This window comes from Ammospiza caudacuta, chromosome 20, assembly GCF_027887145.1.
Source record: "Ammospiza caudacuta isolate bAmmCau1 chromosome 20, bAmmCau1.pri, whole genome shotgun sequence".
Lineage (NCBI taxonomy): Eukaryota > Metazoa > Chordata > Aves > Passeriformes > Passerellidae > Ammospiza > Ammospiza caudacuta.
In genome coordinates this window covers 10,215,187-10,233,290 of record NC_080612.1, presented here as the reverse complement: position 1 = coordinate 10,233,290, position 18,104 = coordinate 10,215,187, and the positions used below count along the sequence as shown (strand labels likewise).

The following is an 18,104-nucleotide window of genomic DNA, read 5'->3' as shown; positions in this document are numbered from 1 at the left end:
AATTGTCAACTGGAAAATAGCTATGGTTTTGAACTGGCTTAAGATTTCCAATTTTGCATCCTAGTCCTATAACTCTTGAGTTATAATTACTTGCTCCCATCCTGCTTTACCAAGCAAAAGTGAGAATACAAATAATTTTCTTTTTCAGGCTTAAATACCAAGTGAATCAGGATGTCAATTGTCACAGTGCAGCTCGGGCAGTGTGGGAACCAGATTGGGCACGAGGTGTTCAGTGCTCTCTGCAGTGACAGCCGTGGCACCCACGGGCTGTGCTCCAAAAATGAGAACCAATCCTACCAGGATTGCTGCAAGGAACGGTTCTTCTGCGAGGAGCAATCTGCAGGTACAGCTTGAAAGGGCGTTTTCCCCCCTCTCACGGTCTGATTTCAGTACAGAAAACATCAAATGGTTTATTTTATGAGAGATCTGTGCTCTCTGGAGTTCAGATTTGGTTTTGGCTCAATAAATGGTTCAGCAGAAATCAGGGCACGGCCAGATCCTTTCTGTACTGTCCCATTAAGAGTGGTAGGAATAACCTTGGGCCATTGTACCCATCCAAGCCCATCATCCCGTTAAATAATCAGCATTTTCCCCCGTTTTGTTTTCCCTGCTGTGCAGTGCCTGCTGCCCGGGCTGTGCTGGTGGACATGGAGCCCAAGGTGATCGGCCAGGCCTTGGCCATGGCTGCCAGCTCTGGCCACTGGAGGTACAGCAGCCGCTCCCACTTCTGCCAGAAGCAAGGATCTGGGAACAACTGGGCCAACGGGTAGGAGCAGCTCAAGCTTCCCTGGGGGAGCTCTGGAGGCTGAGGAGCTCATACAGCAGCTGTGGCACCTAAAGTAAAATTTGCTTTACGAATAACGTCACCTTTCTGCTTTTTTTTGGTGTTTTGTGTGACCCCACAGGTACTGTGTTCACGGGCCCAGACACAAAGAAGCAATCATGGAGCTGGTGCAGAGGGAAGCAGAGAGATGTGACAGACTGGGGGGATTCCTCACCATCATGAGCATGGCTGGGGGCACAGGCTCAGGCCTGGGGGCCTTTGTGACCCGGTGTTTGAGAGATGCTTTTCCAACCTCCTTCATCCTGAACCACGTCATCTGGCCCTATGGCACTGGGGAGGTGAATGTCATGTTGCTTTTTAATATATAATAATAGTTTATATAGAATTTATAGGTTTATAATTAGTGGTGACTTTTAAACAAAATATCTACAATAGAAATAAACTAAATAATGGGTAAATAAGCATAATAAATAGGTAATAATAAACATTAATAAATAAAAATAAATATAAAATAAATATTAAATGAAATAAACATAAAATAGAAATAGACATAAAATGGGGAAATATAAAAAAAATAAAATAGAAATAGAAAAAAAATAAAAATAGAAATAAACATTAAAATGGGTACACATTTTACACTGAAAAAGTTCAAGTGACCTGGTATCACAGCTAAAGAATTTTTACCAAAAAATTCCTATTGATAATTTAATTTAAGTGCTGAAGTGATGCAGATTCACAAGAAGCCAACTAGAAATCTCCTGATGTGCCCTTATCTCAGCTCTGTAATCAGTTCCCAGGCAGATCTGCTTGCAGCATGTTTGTATGCAGGGAGATGGATAACCTGATTTTCACAGGTCTCCATGAAAAGGCTCTGACCTCATTCTGCACTCTGGCAAAGAAAATTAATCACTTCCTAAATCATAACTGAGGAAACAGCAGGAGCCAGGGGATTATAAACTAAAAGGAGATTAAATTGTTTGACTCTTCTTTGTGTGTGGTTTTTTTTGTTTGCTTCCAGGTCATTGTTCAAAACTACAACTCTGTTTTGACTCTGTCACATCTGTACCACTCCTCGGATGCCCTCCTTGTCCATGAGAATGATGTCATCCACAAGATCTGTGCCCAGCTGCTGAACATCAAACAGATTTCCTTCAGGGACGTCAACCAAGTCATTGCTCACCAGCTGGGCAGCGTTTTCCAGCCCACCCACACAGCAGGAGGGGGCTCAGGCTACAGCAGGAACCCCTTAGGTACCAAAGCAGCCACTGACCCTTCTGGGCTCAGCTCACTGCGCACTGAGGTCTGCAGCCTCCTTGCTCAAGTGTCTGGAAACATCCCAAGTTTTAAGACAGGAAAAGAAGTTCAATCCAAATGTTGTAGCCGAGTCAAAAATAGATTCCCCCAACTTCTGGTTTAATTCTGTACCAAAATCCCTGTTTCTCCTTTTACAAGTGATCACAGACAGCCTTGTACCTGTTCACATTTCAGAGGAAATTTGCTCAGGGCAGTAATTTTGGACTGAGTTTCACATTTCACTTTGGGTTAGAAGTTTGTATGAGCTGAAACAAACTGAGAGTTTTGAGTTTTGCTTAGGCAGAAGAGGTGAGCAGACACCTGGGCAGCAACATGCAGCAGACTGACGTTTGTACCTTGAAAGAATTAGAAAAAGTTGCCCATATTGCTTCTAAAATTAAACTTCCACATCTGTCTGGAGTGCAGAGAGAGTCCTTGAGATTTTTGAACTAAACTGTAAAATAAAAGCTACTGATCCCCTGTACAGAACTCAGTAACACACAGCAAGTTTGCACGGCTTTGAAATTGCTAAATCTGAACATCCCTCACTCTGCCCCCATTTCACCTGCCCTGTGCAATATCTTTGTCAGACATGAGCAGCTGTTGCTTTCTCCTTTCAGGAGATTTGCTGGAGTCGTTGGTCCCACACCCCGAGTTCAGGATGCTGGGCCTGAGGAACATCCCCCAGATGGCCGAGAGCTCCCTGCCCTACAGCACCTTCAGCTGGCCCGGCCTCCTCAGGCACCTCAGGCAGATGCTCATTGCTAATGCTCAGATGGAGGAAGGTAAATAAACCCCAGCCCTTCCCTCTCCATCACTTTGAACATTCACTTGTGCAGATGCAGTAAAGCTGCATGGTTTGCAGAGTTCAGAGAGAAGCTGCTGCCCTCAGCAGGAATTTGCCCCCACCAAAGCAGCTGCTCCTTTCACATTCCCTCAGCTGCCACAGCAGCTCCTGCTCTGCTTCCAGACATCTCAGTTAATTATAACTGTTGGAAACACACAAGCCAAACTGACAGTCTGTGGCTGTGCACTTCATTTACATAACTCATTTGGAACATTCCTTGGGTGGGAGCTCTGCTTTTTCTTTTTACACCTTCTATGCATAAAAATCAGGCTCAGCTCTCCCATGTCATTTACATGGAGGGTTCAGTTACAGCTCCCAGTTATGCAAGGAATGGGCTGGAGCCTTGCTAAGAATAGAAGCAGGTATCCATTGGCTGTGGCACTGACTGCCAGGCAAATCCTGGATTAGCAGTGGTTTCTCTGGGAATTGTGTGATTGCTGCTCCAAACCCCAGGGTGGTCTCAGCTTGGGGCACAGTGACAGTTCCCATCTGCATTTCACAAAACATTAACTCACTTTTCCATCTCCTTTTCCCAAATCCCAAAGGCATTGACTGGCAAGTACGACCACCACAGCCAGGCTCCTCCATCCCCTGCACAAACAAAGCCCTGCACTTCAACACCTCCATTGCCAACCTGCTCATCCTGAGAGGAAAAGATGTGCACAGCGTGGAGCTGGGTAAGGGAGGAGCACAGCCCTCAGGGCTCTGGTCTCACATCTCACTGCTGGCTTTGCAACCACACCTGAGGCAAGTGGAAACAGCCCAGGACCACACATTTGACTCCCAAGGTTGATATTCCCTCTAGAAACATTTTACTGTCCAAGGCCACATTATCTAATTGCTTTGGGCTGTTGTGTTTTACTTCTGAGTTTCCTGAAGCACTTTAGGGAAGGAGGAAGAGACTCAAGTCTGTATATCTGGAATTCTTGGCTCTAATGCCTGAAAATAAATTTAGCTGTTTCTGGAGTGGTGAGCATTGCTGGCAGGTGGAATATCCACAGCAGTGTGCTGCTAGGTAATCTGAGGAATCTGTTTAAAAGTTGTATTTTCAGCAGGCTGCCCCTCTGCAGATACTTTCCCAGGCCTGAACTGATCTGACAGCACTGGTTGGGCACACAGGGATCAGATGTGGGTTTTGTCCTGTTTCTGCTGCAGGAAGTTTCCAAGATCCTTCCTTATACACATCATGGCTAAACCCCCAGGATGCTTTTACTGCATGGAAAACTCCCAGAGCATTTAACAAGTATGAAAAATCTGCTGCTTTGGTCAGCAACAGCCAGTTCCTGCTGAAACCTCTTGACAGCATCGTGGGAAAAGCTTGGAATATGTTTGCTTCCAAGTAAGTGAAAATGATTACGCTAATATTTCACTAATTACCAATATCTTCACTGATTTCTAATGTCTGACCCATTCTTCCACACACAGAGCTTACCTTCACCAGTACACAAAGTTTGGAATCCAAGAGGAAGATTTCCTGGACTGCTTCACAACCCTGGAACAAGTTATCTCCAGTTACACCAATCCGTGATTTATTTCTTTGTTAAGATCGTCTGAAATAGAGATTTTCTGAAAGAATCAAGCTGGAAAACCTTCCATCAACACCCTGAAGTATGTAAATTATTGACTGGGGTTATTTTTCAGTCTTAGGAGCAGAGTGTCTGTGTGTGTGTGAATAGCAAGAACTGTATCTGAACGGAATATATTAATATATTCATGTTATTCTTATTTAATATATCTAATAAATACCTATTTTTCAATACATTTGCTATATACTGTAGCTATATCCTTTTCTGACCATTTCACTAAGCAAAGCTACACCTCCTGTTTTTCTCCAAGTTATAACTTAATTAACTTGTTAATTATTTAAACATATTTGCAATGGGGATGGCTGGTAGATTGCAGATGAAAGAATTTATAATTTGACATAATAAATACAATACATTTTCTAATTTCCAAAGTCAATTTAAGGCCTTGGCTCCTTTTTTCACAAATTTTACCACGACCACAAGGTGGTGCCCTGGGAACCTGCTGCTCCCTCCTGGCTGGAGAAGGGATGGGACGACCTGGGAGGGCACCCACTGAATTAAAATTAATAAAAATGTGCAGTAGAATTAAAAATTACCTTGTAAGACTGAGCTCTCTCCTGCCTCAGTCAGCTCTTCATTAATGGTAGGGAGAGCTCTGGGAATTCTTGCCATCCCCCCCATGTCACACTGTTCTCCCACAGAAATAACCCCACAGGCCAAAAATTCAAATAATTAAATCAATCTCAAGGACTTTTCCTTGACAAATGGACAAATTTCACAGTGCACCTTCAGCTTTTAGTGCCATTTCACTGGCAGCTCAGAGCTGGGGCCTGCTCTGCTCAGATTTTCTGCTGTTTCTGCCACTTCCAACCATTGTCTAATTTGGGTATTTTCACAGAAGAAACTGCAGGAAAGATTGCACAAGAAGTTCAGACAAACAGCACAGGCAATTGGAGTGTGCAGGAACAAAGGGTCAGGAAAGGAGACCATGGTGAGCTTCTCCCTCCTCCAAAAGGCACAGGATGTTCAGAAATAAACTCCCCTGGTGTTTTCAACAGATCACAAACCGAATTTCCAGAGTTGAGAACAGGTAACTCCATGAAAAACTGGCCAGGTCCCAGGAATCCTTTTCCTTCTCACTTCCCAGAACAGGTAAAAGAGTTTTTAAAGGCTAAGGACAGGTAAGTGCCCTGAGCAACAAGGAAGAGATCAGTGGGTTATTGTAGTGCTGTAGCAATAAATAACTTTATTGCAGAAATAACCTCATGTTATCTCTGCATGAGGCAAGCACAGCAGGTGCTCAGTGAACCCATGAATGTTACAGAATCATATTTGTTATTTATTTATGGCACTTCAGGCTAATGGAGCAGGATATTTGGTCTTTTTTGTTTGTTTGATAGCAGAATTTGTGCCACATCAGGAAACAGCACACAGGTAAAATGTCTGACCCCAAAGCAAAAATTCAAATTTTAGCTGCTGTAATCCCTTACTGCTCTGGAGCAGGGGCTGGCAGGAATTGTTTCAGGCATCTCTAAGCTTCTTCCTGTGAATGTTTTTCAGTTCTGAAATTCTCACACCCTTTCCCAAACTCAGCCTTCATGGTTTTTTGATCTATGATGGGATTCCTTTATTTTTTCCCCAGGATGTGGAGGGAGTCAGAGTGACAGGAAGTGAGCAGCCACTATCAAACAGTAATCACCTGCAATGACATTAAAAAGTGGAGGAATAATTCTCTGTGTAATTGATAAAATTAATTATGTAAATAGAGCCTGGAAGGAGGCCTTTATTTCATTAACAATTGCAATTAAAGAGGTAGATCAAAGGTCAGCACAAGGCTCAGAGACAGGAACAGCAGAGTCAGAGGCCTTGACCTTGCTTGTTGTAGGCAAAGTCCCCACAGGATGTCCATAAACCCAGAACAATGCTCAAATCTCACCATTGTTTGCTGGAACAGACAGGTGCAGCTCCCTTGGAAGCTGATTCAAGAACTCCAACTATAGCAGACATTTCATGAACAGGGGAACATTTATTTGACCACAAAAAAACCCCTAAACAAACCCTACCCCCCTAAAAACAACCCACAAACAAAGCAAAATAAACCCACCAAAATCATAAATAACCCACCAAAATCAAAGAATAACCTTTAACAGCCTAAAATGTTTTAAACACAGTAAGTGTTTGGCAATGTAGTTACAAATTATTTCTTTGGGCATAAATAGATATTGGTGTTTTTAAGGTTAGACTCAGTACCAGTACAGGAAGGATGGAAATGTGTAAGAAAAAAAAAAATCTGTGGTTCCCACAACAAGCAGGGTTTAACACATGAAAAGAGGAAATTATATTCAAATGACCAGTTGAAACACTACTGAGAAGCACTAAGGTACAAAAGGGCCTTGAATGAATAATTCACTTTTTGCATTTGCTAATAAATTTAGTATGGATAAATATTATTAAATGGGAGCCCAAACATCCAAAAGGAAATAGGACTGAGTGTACTTTAAAGAAATCTGCTTTTTGCTGGACTCCACTTTAAAAACTGCCCAAGAGGAATCAGGAAAGTGATTCATGGATCCGATATAGCACAAAAAGCTTCCAAAGGAACTGAGCTGCTGCCTTTCCTCCAGGGCAGCCCAGCCTGAGCTTTTCCAGGGCAGCAAATTCCAAATTCCCCTGGAGCCTCCTGCTCCCGAGGCAAAGCCCCAGACTCGGGGCACAGCCCCACACTCGGGCACGGCCCCACACTCGGGCACGGCCCCACACTCCTGAGGCACAGCCCCACACTCCTGAGGCACAGCCCCACACTCGGGGCACAGCCCCACACTCGGGCACGGCCCCACACTCGGGCACGGCCCCACACTCGGGCACAGCCCCACACTCCTGGCACAGCCCCACACTCGGGCACAGCCCCACACTCCTGGCACAGCCCCACACTCGGGCACAGCCCCACACTCCTGGCACAGCCCCACACTCGGGCACGGCCCCACACTCGGGCACGGCCCCACACTCCTGAGGCACAGCCCCACACTCCTGAGGCACGGCCCCACACTCCTGAGGCACAGCCCCACACTCCTGAGGCACGGCCCCACACTCCTGAGGCACGGCCCCACACTCCTGAGGCACAGCCCCACACTCGGGCACGGCCCCACACTCCTGAGGCACGGCCCCACACTCCTGAGGCACGGCCCCACACTCCTGAGGCACAGCCCCACACTCGGGCACGGCCCCACACTCCTGAGGCACAGCCCCACACTCGGGCACGGCCCCACACTCCCGGCACGGCCCCACTCGGACACGGCCCCACTCGGACACGGCCCCACTCGGACACGGCCCCACACTGGGCAGCTTTAACGCCTGAAGTGGAGCCGATAATGCTGAGCTTGAACCACGGAGCTTTTCTGGCTCTGTCAGCCCAAGTGGGCTCACAAAGGTCCCTTCTGAGCCCCATTGTGGGAATCCACTTCCCCTGCCCAGCACAGCCCCGATTAACCCTTCCAGGAGCTGCGAGAAAGAAATTCCTGCCAGCCACAGGGGAAAGGTGCAAACGGCCCCAGAGAGGAGATTGGAGAAGCTGCTCCTCAGGGAATCAAGGCCAATTTTAGAGTAAAGGTGCTCCATGATAAAATCATGGAAATGTAAATTCTAACCCCATGTTCATACAAGCCTGAGAGACACTGAACAGTGGCTCCTAAGAGAGTCACACTTATCTGTGTCAATTAGGTGCTAGAAATCTTCTTGTCTTAAAACCAAACTTAAAAACCTCAAATGTTACACTGTAAGATAGAAAACTTAGTAAACTGAGGGTGTTCTCTAGGCCAAAATTCCTATTTTAAAAGTAAAAGCATTAAGTGGAGAAACTAAAATAAACCACTGGTTAAACAAAAACAAAGAAAAATACATAAAACCATTTCTTGAGCTTTTGTTTCACTGGTTGTGTGAGGAGAAAGGAGCCCCGTGCTGGATTTGCACTGAAATTCTGCTAAAATGATTACTGTACATATTTGGTTACATGGACAATGTCGTGTTTATTTAAGGCTCACAAAATCCACTTCAGTTGCCTGGGATGGTGTAATTGTGGGCAGGACTGGATTGGAATTTGTGCCCAGCAGTGCCCAGGTTGTACCAGATCATTTACAGGAGCTGGATGGGAAATGGCCCCATCCCACAGGCTGGAGGCGGAATCAAATCCTGGGTTGGGCTGCCAAGGGCAGCTGGGGCTGCTCCCTGCAATCTCAGAGAGGCTGCTGAGAGCTGGGCACCAGCTCACAGCTCCTGCTGCCCCCGTGGGCTGGAACCACCCTGAGCTCAGGGATCTTCCTGTGGAGGGCTTGGCCCGTCCTGCTGCCACTTGCAAAGGAAACTCTGGGAGTTCTCCCCACCCACTTTGGGCAGTTCCAGCCTGTGCTAGCTGACTGGAGTCACTGGAGTCGGGAATTGTGTTTATGAGTGATTTGGAGTTGTGAATCTTTCCTTTATGGGCTGAATTTTGGTGAAGAAACCAAATGGAACTGATAGAACATTCAAAACCATAAATATGTCAATGAAAGAGCAAAAATCCAATTAAATACTCTGCTCCCAAGAACAAAGCTTCCATTCCCCCCACCAGCCACTAGCTCAGAGTTTCACATTATTTTCCTCTACAAAGATTCAGTCAGGCTCCCCCTCAAACCCAGAATTTTCACATAAAAACCAGACACAAACCTGATATGTGCTGTGAAAGAAGAGCTCACTCTTCAGTGACATCAGGAGGAAACCTCAGCACGGGGGTTCCTGTTCCAGCCAAACAAACCTGCAGGGAACAGGCCTGAACCTGGCCAAAAGGGCTCCACACAGGGCAGAGAGGCTGCAGGGCCCAGGGAGGGGACAGCAGTGACAGCTTCAAGCAAAGGCTCTCAGGCTCTGCCAAACAACACCGCAACCCTTTCCTTTCTCACTGACTTGCAAGGATCTCTCAGTCACAGCTGGAAACCATTGCCAGGGATTGCCTCACTCCCCCACAAACACCTGGCTCCTCCTGGGCTGCCCTGGGCCCTGCCCCAGCAAAGAGGGAGAGACACTTTGTACAGCAGTTAAAGGAGGCAACAGAACGAAAATCACCACTTGTAGTAGCAAAATACTGCTCTGAAAATGGTTTTGGCACCCATGAGTTGGAAGTCAAGTAAATACCGGCTTCAGACATCTTATTTCTTCCTTGCTCCCCACCTCGGGCCTTACACAACAGCCAGGAATGCACTGCCTGTGTCACAGGAGGTCAGCTGGGCTGAGGAGAGACCTTCAAATCCAGGAATCTGAGAAATGAAACGTTATGAAAATACCCTAAATATCCTAAGAGCTCTCCAGAAAGCAGCTGCAGCAAACCAGGGAGCAGCGAGGTTTCCAGCCAGCCCAGAGAGGTTTTGTGACCATGGTGGGATTTGCACGAGGTTGTAAATCTGAATGTGTTTTCTCTCTGAGACAGGGAAATGCTGAGCACAGAAACTTGTGTTTTCCATCAAAGGATGGAAAAATCCTAATAACCTTTCTGAGGAGAGCCACAGTCCCTCAAAGTGTGAGCCTTGAACAAGGTATTGATGTTTTACACAGCAGCAGCTCCTGCAGGAGAACTGCCAGGCTCATTCCTGACAGCACCAAGAGGCACCACGAGGTCATTTCCTGATGCAAGAAGCTTTGGGAAATGCATTGCTGTGGTGAGAATTCCTCACAGGTGTCACCAGAGCCAGCAGCCCGTTGTGAGGCCCAGAGGAGCCGTTTGCAGAGCCGGGTGTGGCTTTATCAGAGCAGGAACAAGCCCCGGGTGCCGCTGCTCCCCCGCCGGTTCCTCATTGCCGCTGCCGGGCGGCCCCGAACGGCCCCGCAGTGACGGGGAGCGATCACGGAAGATTCCACAGCAGCTCGGAGCTCCCCAAACCAGCTCTGCCGAAAGGTGACCTTTGGTGTAATGCTAATGCAGCACTGCTCTTTGACTCAGTTCAGGGATGATAATAATAATAAATTAATAAAACCTCCTCAGCACAACAAAGGGCAGTGCTAAAGCAAACTGACCCCAAGCTGGGCCCATTCCAGGTCCCCATTTGCACCTGTGTTCCACCACACCTGGACACCACCAGCACTGCAGGGCTGAGTGGCCTCAACAGCCTCTTCACTCATAATTCAAACACAGTAATAATCACCTATTTTAGATCAAAATACCATTTTTTCCACTGAATTTTGAACACATTCCAAGCAGTCACAGATTGCAGGGCTCTCCCAGTTTGCTGGGAGGTGACATAACAGTGTTGAGTTTCTGTTTGAGCTGTTTCCCCTCCTGTGAGAGCTGACCCAGGTTGTTCAGCCTCTCCCTCTGCCACAACAATGTTCTGCTGCCGTTCATGAAGGCTGAGTGGATGCATCAATAAACAAATGAAATGTATGAAGAAATTCAGGCCAGCACTTCCTACCCTCCATCAGGCACCTGAATCAGCAAAGCCACAGCAGGCTCAGAGTTTTTCACCCTAATCCTTCTACACATGACTTTGCAAGAGCACATGCAGATATTTACCTCCTGTCTGAATGCACCAGAGGGGTTCACAGGGGAGGGGGCTGCTCCACTCCTCACCTGGGTCACGGTGAGCCAGCACTGGTCCCTCACCTGCCCTGCAGGATCCCCTCCCACTCCAGCAGCTGCTGCAGTATGGAGAGTGGGTGAAGTACTCACTGTTTCCTTACTGCTTTTCCTTCCTCTCCAAAACCAACCAAATTTACAGCAAAAAATGCACAGAATTTTAAATCTCAGGAGTCATTCTAATTAGCTTATCTGGAATTACATTCAGCCTTTTAACTGCTGATTACAAAGTATTTTTTAACCATGTGCTTCAAAGAATACAAATAATTTTTACCTCCTAAGATCACACCCAAGCCCCATCATTCTTTACACTTGCCATCAATTTTGTTCACTAATATTTCCATTTCTGTTTGATAATCAGGGAAACATCCAGAGTTTGCACTGAGCAGTGCCTGCAGCGAGGGGGAGGCTGATGCTAACAAATGAAATAACAGAGCCCAAAAGCACAGCAGGGAAGAACTTTCTGGAACAGCACCAAGCCCCTGTCAAGTGTTGGTGACAAGGATCTTGAGCAGGAACAGGGGGAGCTGTGAGGGAGCTGCTGGAGCAGGACCAGGGTGACACTGGCAGGGCTGGGGACAGGGCTGGGGAGGGAGCAGCAGCTCTGACTGCTCTGATGGATGTGAGGCTGACACTGCACACTCTGACCTGCCCTGGCTGCTGTGACCTGAGCTCTGCTTGCACCAACAATTCCTGACTGCTGGGGCAGGGCTGGCAGCCAGCACAGGGGCACTGCCCCTCTCAGGGAGTGGGGAGCCACAATCCTCAGGGCACGCAGGAAAAAGGAGAGAACCTCGAGGAGGAGGAGCTGCAGCCCCACCTGACCTCGTTTCACAGATAATGAGACTAAAATAAAAATCTGTCACATTAAAGTCATTAGTTGTTCTTACAGGGCTGTTACTTCCGTGTGATTTTCAGTCATTCCCAGGAAAAAAAAGCAAGATGCTTTATTTAGTGTCCAAGTGCACAAAACAGCAGCTAAAAATAGGGATTTGTGCCAAGATTGTTCCTCCTGCAAGGGCTCTCTTTGGATTTGTCCCCAGCACGCTGCACTGACTGACTGCTGCTAATGTGTAATGAAGAGATGTACAACAAAAGGAAACTTTGGGTTAAGGGAGCAAAATCCACGTTTTCAGGTCAAATGCTAAAGGCTGAGTCTCTCTGAAGGCACAAAATGCAACTGAATTATCTCCTGTGCCACACTGGAGAATGTCTGGGACTGCAAATGTCACAGTTACCAGGAGAGTTCAATACAGAGAATGGAAACAATCCAGCTGAAATAAACACTGGGAAACGTTATTTCTTTGTTTATTTGAGCAAACATAAAACTATCCATTGCAAATCTCATCAGGTTTGTGTCACTTTTCCTTCTATTTTTATGGGGTTTTTTACCTTTTACCAAGTCTTATCTCCCAGATAGAAGCAGGTAGAATGATCACTCTATTCTTTCATTAGTGTTAGAAAGCTTCAAAATAACAGCAGAGCTTATTGGAATGGACACATGGAAACACAAACTGAAGAACAACAGACATATTTATATTTCACACTATAAATATGTAAACATATTGAACCAAAAGTGGGGAAAAGTTTTCAGTTTTCCTTGTGGTTTTCCAGTGGGTGAGAGACAGAATTTTAAGGAGACCTCCAAAGCATTTAGAAATGTGCAGTTTATTGGTTCAGGCTCTAGGGAAAAAGGTTTTTTTCTCTTTTAGTTATTGTTGCAGTGTCCTGATCCCAACCTGAGAACACACAGGGACCCCAGCACAGCATCAGTGCCATCCCCTCCCAGAAGTTAGAGGACAATAAACACCTGTGGCCCTCAGGTGACAGATCTGGGGACCAGAAAGCTGCCCCTAGGAGTGGGAGAGCAGCCAAGGGCTGTCACTGACCCAGTGTCCTCAGGGATCCCTTACAGAGTGCAACACGAGGGTCTGCAGGCTGGAAAGGTGAAGTTTAAACACAGCTCTGGGGTTTGGAGTTGTACCACAACAAGTTCTTTGTGACATTACTGTCAAAGGCCATATTCAGGCCAAGAAATAAATTTATTACTGTTCACCTTTTAAAAACCACCAGGAGCAGCTGAGCAGCTCTCAACTCCCTCACAGTGACCAACTCCTGCTCTGGGACTTGCAGACACTGGAACTGAACCTGTTGGAGCAGCCCCTGCAAACCCCCCCAAAGTGCCTGGAGAAAAGTACAAACCTCAGCCCAGGGCAGCTGCACCTTCACCAGGCTCTGTTGTGCAGGATGGAGCTCAGTGCCAGCCCAGGCACTGCCAGGATGTGCTGCTGCTGAGGCTCAGTGGAAACAGCTGGGCATGGCTGAGGAAGGGTCAGATGAGAGATACCAAAATGTCAGACAGCCTACCGACTGTTGTTGCCATGAGATCCAACAGTCAACATCAGTCTGATAAGCTATCCGACAGGATGGTACAGCCAGGGCTGGCACAGCTCAGCTCAGCTCAGCACAGCTGCCCCAGCCTGCCTCACCTGGCCAGAGCAGCCCCAGCCAAACTGAGCTCTGGGCTCTGGGCCACCTCCTGAGAGTGCTCATTAGAAAGGCAAATTAATTCTCAGTGCTTACCCCCCTAGGATAAAAATGAGAAAAAATAAAAAACAACTGTTCACAAGTGGTGAGAGCAATGCAGGTACAGCAGAGGTGGGACTGAGGCACTGAGGAGGGAAAAGAACCATTTTAGTATCAATTCTGTCCCTGGAAATCTGAACTGGCACACGCTGATCAAAACAAATCTGACTTTAAAAGCATGGGGGGAAAGGTTCTCTGAAGGTCTCTGCCCCATTACTGGGCAGACACAAAATCTGCTTTCAGCTGCAATCTGAACTCTTCCCTTTTTCTTCTCTCCACTGCCCACAGTTCAGGGCTCGGGGGCAAACACCTGAGCAGAATGTGAGATAACCAATCTTGTTCTCTATTTCACCTACTTAAGCACTGACTGTGCTTCAAGCAAGGCACAGCCTTCCTCCTCCCTTTGCTAAGCAAAAGGTTCTGAAGAAAAAAGAACAAAAAAAAAAGAACAAAACAAAAAAAGAACAAAGGGTTTGAGCACCATTAGTGCAGGAAGGATGAGCAAACATGCACAGAGCATCCAAAGTGAGAGAGGAAAAGAAACAGCTTAAAAAGACTGACACAAGAAATTCTGGAATGATCATAAGATGACTTTATAAAGTTTTTATCTTAACTTCATTCTAAATATACAGAATAAAAAATGTTGGCTTCAGCATTTTGACATCAACCATCTGTGCTAACATCATGAAGTTGGAGAGGGTGGCTTGTCCAGCGTGCAATGCAATGGGACACTGGGAACTCAGACAGAACAGCCTTACCATGAGGGACATGCAACACTTTGTACCCCACCTGTACTCAGTTATTTACATTTTCATGGTCTTGAAACTTATGGAAAAAGCAAACCAGCCACCCTTCAAAAGAAAATGTTACCCTCAGGTGAGTCTGAGGTTAAATCAGGAGATGGGGAGTATTAAAGCATCAGTTTTGGAAGTAATTTGGATGGACATTTGTGTTAAACTCCATTAACACCCCAGTGCCCATCCTGTAAAACACAACCCAGACTCTGAAGCATTCACCCCTTACTGAAACGTTTCTAAGTTTGTCAATGAAACCGTTGCTCTAATATCCAAATTACTTTCAAAATCAAACAAAAAAAATAAACTTGTTAAGAGTTGAAAATTGATGTTAAAAATTTTCCCCCCTTTTGAATAATGCCGTTTTTTAAACATATGAAAAGTTGTGTCATTTCTCGTGTCTGCCAAAACCCATCCTGAGGGGTTTCTCCCATTTTTTCCAAGCTCATTTGGTTTTTTCTTCCGAGTACATCTTCTGTTGCAGTCGCTTGGCATAGCTCTGGGCCATGGAGTTGATTATAGATAAGATAAAATAACAAACCATGACAATCACCAATTTTTCAAATATCCACGATAGCCAGTTTTCCCCCTGAAGAGACAAAACAGGAGGAGGAGAATGAAGATTAGGAACACGGGGAGTTCTGGGTGAAAGGGGAAAGCCTGACCAGGTCTTTATTCTGCAATTAATCAAATTAAAAGCAGGACCCAAGTGTGAGCTGACAGTATTCCTGCAGGTTCCTTGAAAGACAATGCAGGAGGAGCTGCCAAAGCCACGGACGAGTCCCAGATCATTCCCAGGGCTCCCAAAGTGATTTATTATTCCCAGTATTGCCTGGGCTTTATTAACAGTTCGTGGAGCTCAGAATTAGCAGCCCCTGACTGTCACTCCCTGTTCCTCCCACAGAAATCAGTTTGTTGTTTAACAATGGGGAGTTTTCCCTAAATTGCCTTTTCTGGGTTATCTCCCCGTTAGGATCCCACTCTTTGGTGGCCCTGAAGTTCCCGGCCGCTCGCAGTGTTTGATTCACGGGAATTGGAAGTTGTGCTTTTTGCCAAAGGAGGGCAGCAAAGCCCGGCTCAGCAATCTGCGCACATTTCCCGGTCCAGGCAGAGCCTCCCCAGCTCCGGCTCTTTTGTGGTAACAAACGGCAAAGGGACCTTTCCAACAGTGCAAGTTCTGCACGTGAAATGTCACTTGGATCCCCGGATTTTACCTCAAAATGCCTCAGCAGCCTGAAGAATTTCATGTCAAAGCTGCTCTGTCCCATTGAAAATTCAGGGCAAGTTTTGAAAAATTTCGAAATACTTTTTTCTGTATCAAAGCACTCCTCTGCCCCATGTACTTGCCCCGGACACTGTAATTTCTTTTCCTTTCAAAGACTAAAGGCTTGGGGAGTTTATTTCTCTTACTGCCCATTGAGCCACAGATCCCACCGGCTTCTGAAGTATCAGTGCTGCCCAGTTACCACTTCACGTAAAAATGCAACTTTTTTCTCCTTAAATTTAACTTTCCAAAGAGGCAGCTAATGCAGAGGCAAGACAAGCCACCGGGTTTGATTTATACTTTCATTTTTTCTCTGAAGAATTTAAATCCAGTAGCACACAATTAATATTTTTAATTCCCAAGCTGCTTTTAAAATGAGATTTTTATCTATTCCCTGGGTGAGTGCAGATCTTTGAAAAACAGAATAGGGAGTTATGATTGTAAAAACAACAAATCTAAGGAAGGCAGGGAAGGGAAAAGTGAGGGAGGGAGGCAAAGAGCGACTTACCTGTGGCACAGCACTGTCGGATTTGTGGTGAAGTTTTATCCTCTGAGCTTCCAAATATTCTTGAAATGGCTTCTGAAGAGAAGGACCTATACTCGGAATAGCACTGATGGAAAGTTCATCCAGAGAATAGACAAAATAGAGGAGGAAAAAAAAAAAAAGAAAAAACATTTTTTTTTTTAAACTTACCACTTTACCTAATCAGAACAAAGTTCAGGCTGAGCCACAGCTCAGCAGAGAACTCGAAGCTACTCGAGAAAACAGAACCCCACGAAATAAATCACATTTCATCTTTTGATCTGATACTTCGGGAGGGATCCATTTCCCCAGATCCTCAAAAAAGTTCTTAAAAAGAAAAATCTTTCTGAGCGAGGGAGCGCTGGGAGAGAGGAGGAAGGCGAGAGCCGGAGCATTTCCTGGGAGGCAGCAGCGCCGAGAACCCAATGAATGACTTCGGAGAAGTCCCACATTTATCAGCGGCAGTTCCTGCAAGAACTGGTTTGAACCGATTAATGAGGAAATGACTGGGGCTTGTGTCATCCCTCGGTTAAAAAAGAAACTGCTCGCCCAGGCCTCGCCCCTCTCCCTCACGGAGCCGGCCCCTCTGCCCGGCCAAGTCCTTTTTAGGACAAGCCGTGCGTCATCCCGGCCCCGAAAGAATGCGGGAGCCATCCTGGAGCGCCTCCCACGAGCCGGGATTAACAAAGGAACAAAGGAGAGGCTCCGAGCCTGAGCCCCGAGTGCTGCCCCGGCCCGGGCCCTGAGCCCCGAGCCCTCAGTGCTGCCGTGTGCCCGAGTCCTGAGCCCCGAGCCCTGAGCCCTCAGCGCTGCCCTGAGCCCTGAGCTCCGAGCGCTGCCCGGAGCCCTCAGCTTTGAGCCCTGAGCGCTGCCCTCAGCTCCGAGCGCTGCCCTGAGCCCTCAGCCCTGAGCAGTGCCCTGAAAAATGCCCTGAGCCCTCAGCCCCGAGCTCTGTCCCGGACCGGTCCCGGCTCTCCGGGCCCGCTCCAAGCCCCGCTCCTAAAGCCGGGACCAGCCCGGGCTGAGAACTGCAGCTCTCGGCAGCCTCCAGCCTTCCCAGCAGCTTTTCCTTAAATCCTGCTTAGCAGGAGAGCAAAACTCGTGTGAGGATTTTCACAACCCTTCAAAATGTCCCCAAATTCAAATAAAAATTGTACATGATCAGGAGCAGCCCCACGGCCTGAGCTGTGTGGGGAGAACATTCCCAAAGTTGGATCCACCCCATCCTAAGTCCACGCAGTTCTCACTACTGACCACCTCAATTGTAAAGAGAAGGGAGATTCTGATTTTTGTTTAATTTTAAAGAAACCACTGTGTTCTACATTATTCAACTCCCCCAAATTCAAATATCAATTTGAAATGATCAGCAGCAGCCCCCCGGCCTGAGCTGTGAGGGGAGAACATGCCCAAACTTGGATCCACCCCAGCCACGGGGCACTTCTCATTACTGGCCACTTCAATTGCAAAGAGAAGAGAGATTTTGACTTTTGTTTCATTTTAAAGAAATCTACATTATAAATTATCATACATGTGATCTTCTACATTAAAAAAAAACTCACCTGAATTTTGATTATTTGGTTTTATTATACCCACTACTCCTGCTGCTCCTCCAGGGAGGGTTTAGTAAAACCCTTCAGACCCAAGTTACACCAGGTGTACATCCGAGGAGTTGTACAATTGCCCATCTCAAACCCTTCCCCTCAGCCTCCTGCTCTGACACCATATTCTCTTTTCCAGGCCGAAGCCCAATTAAAAAATAACAGCTTTCTAATTTTAGGAATTTATGAAAAGCACGAAACAAAGTGTCTCATTCTCCTCCAGTAAATCTATTTATTTCCTTCATGGCCGGGGGCAAAGGAGGTTTTCTGAACCCATTTCCCAGCAAAGGT

The 18,104-nt window shown here is 46.6% G+C and overlaps 2 protein-coding genes across 2 annotated transcripts in view; one reads left to right on the top strand and one right to left on the bottom strand.

Moving 5' to 3' along the window:
- The first annotated feature begins 148 nt into the window (after positions 1-148).
- TUBD1 (tubulin delta 1) lies at positions 149-4,816 on the top strand. The gene is made up of 8 exons (XM_058817892.1): positions 149-343; positions 619-766; positions 906-1,122; positions 1,803-2,034; positions 2,698-2,862; positions 3,470-3,601; positions 4,080-4,263; positions 4,350-4,816. Exons 1-8 carry the CDS (start codon positions 172-174, stop codon positions 4,450-4,452), a joined length of 1,353 nt encoding a protein of 450 aa, XP_058673875.1. The 5' UTR covers positions 149-171; the 3' UTR covers positions 4,453-4,816.
- A 9,387-nt stretch (positions 4,817-14,203) lies between these two features.
- VMP1 (vacuole membrane protein 1) overlaps positions 14,204-18,104 on the bottom strand; it is a 62,111-nt gene continuing 58,210 nt past the window's right edge. The window contains exons 11-12 of the mRNA XM_058817609.1: positions 16,201-16,303; positions 14,204-15,017 (exon numbers count right to left, since the gene is read on the bottom strand). Of these exons, the coding sequence (XP_058673592.1) occupies positions 14,874-15,017; positions 16,201-16,303 (247 nt within the window). The 3' untranslated portion in view covers positions 14,204-14,873. The remainder of the gene's footprint in view (positions 15,018-16,200; positions 16,304-18,104) is intronic.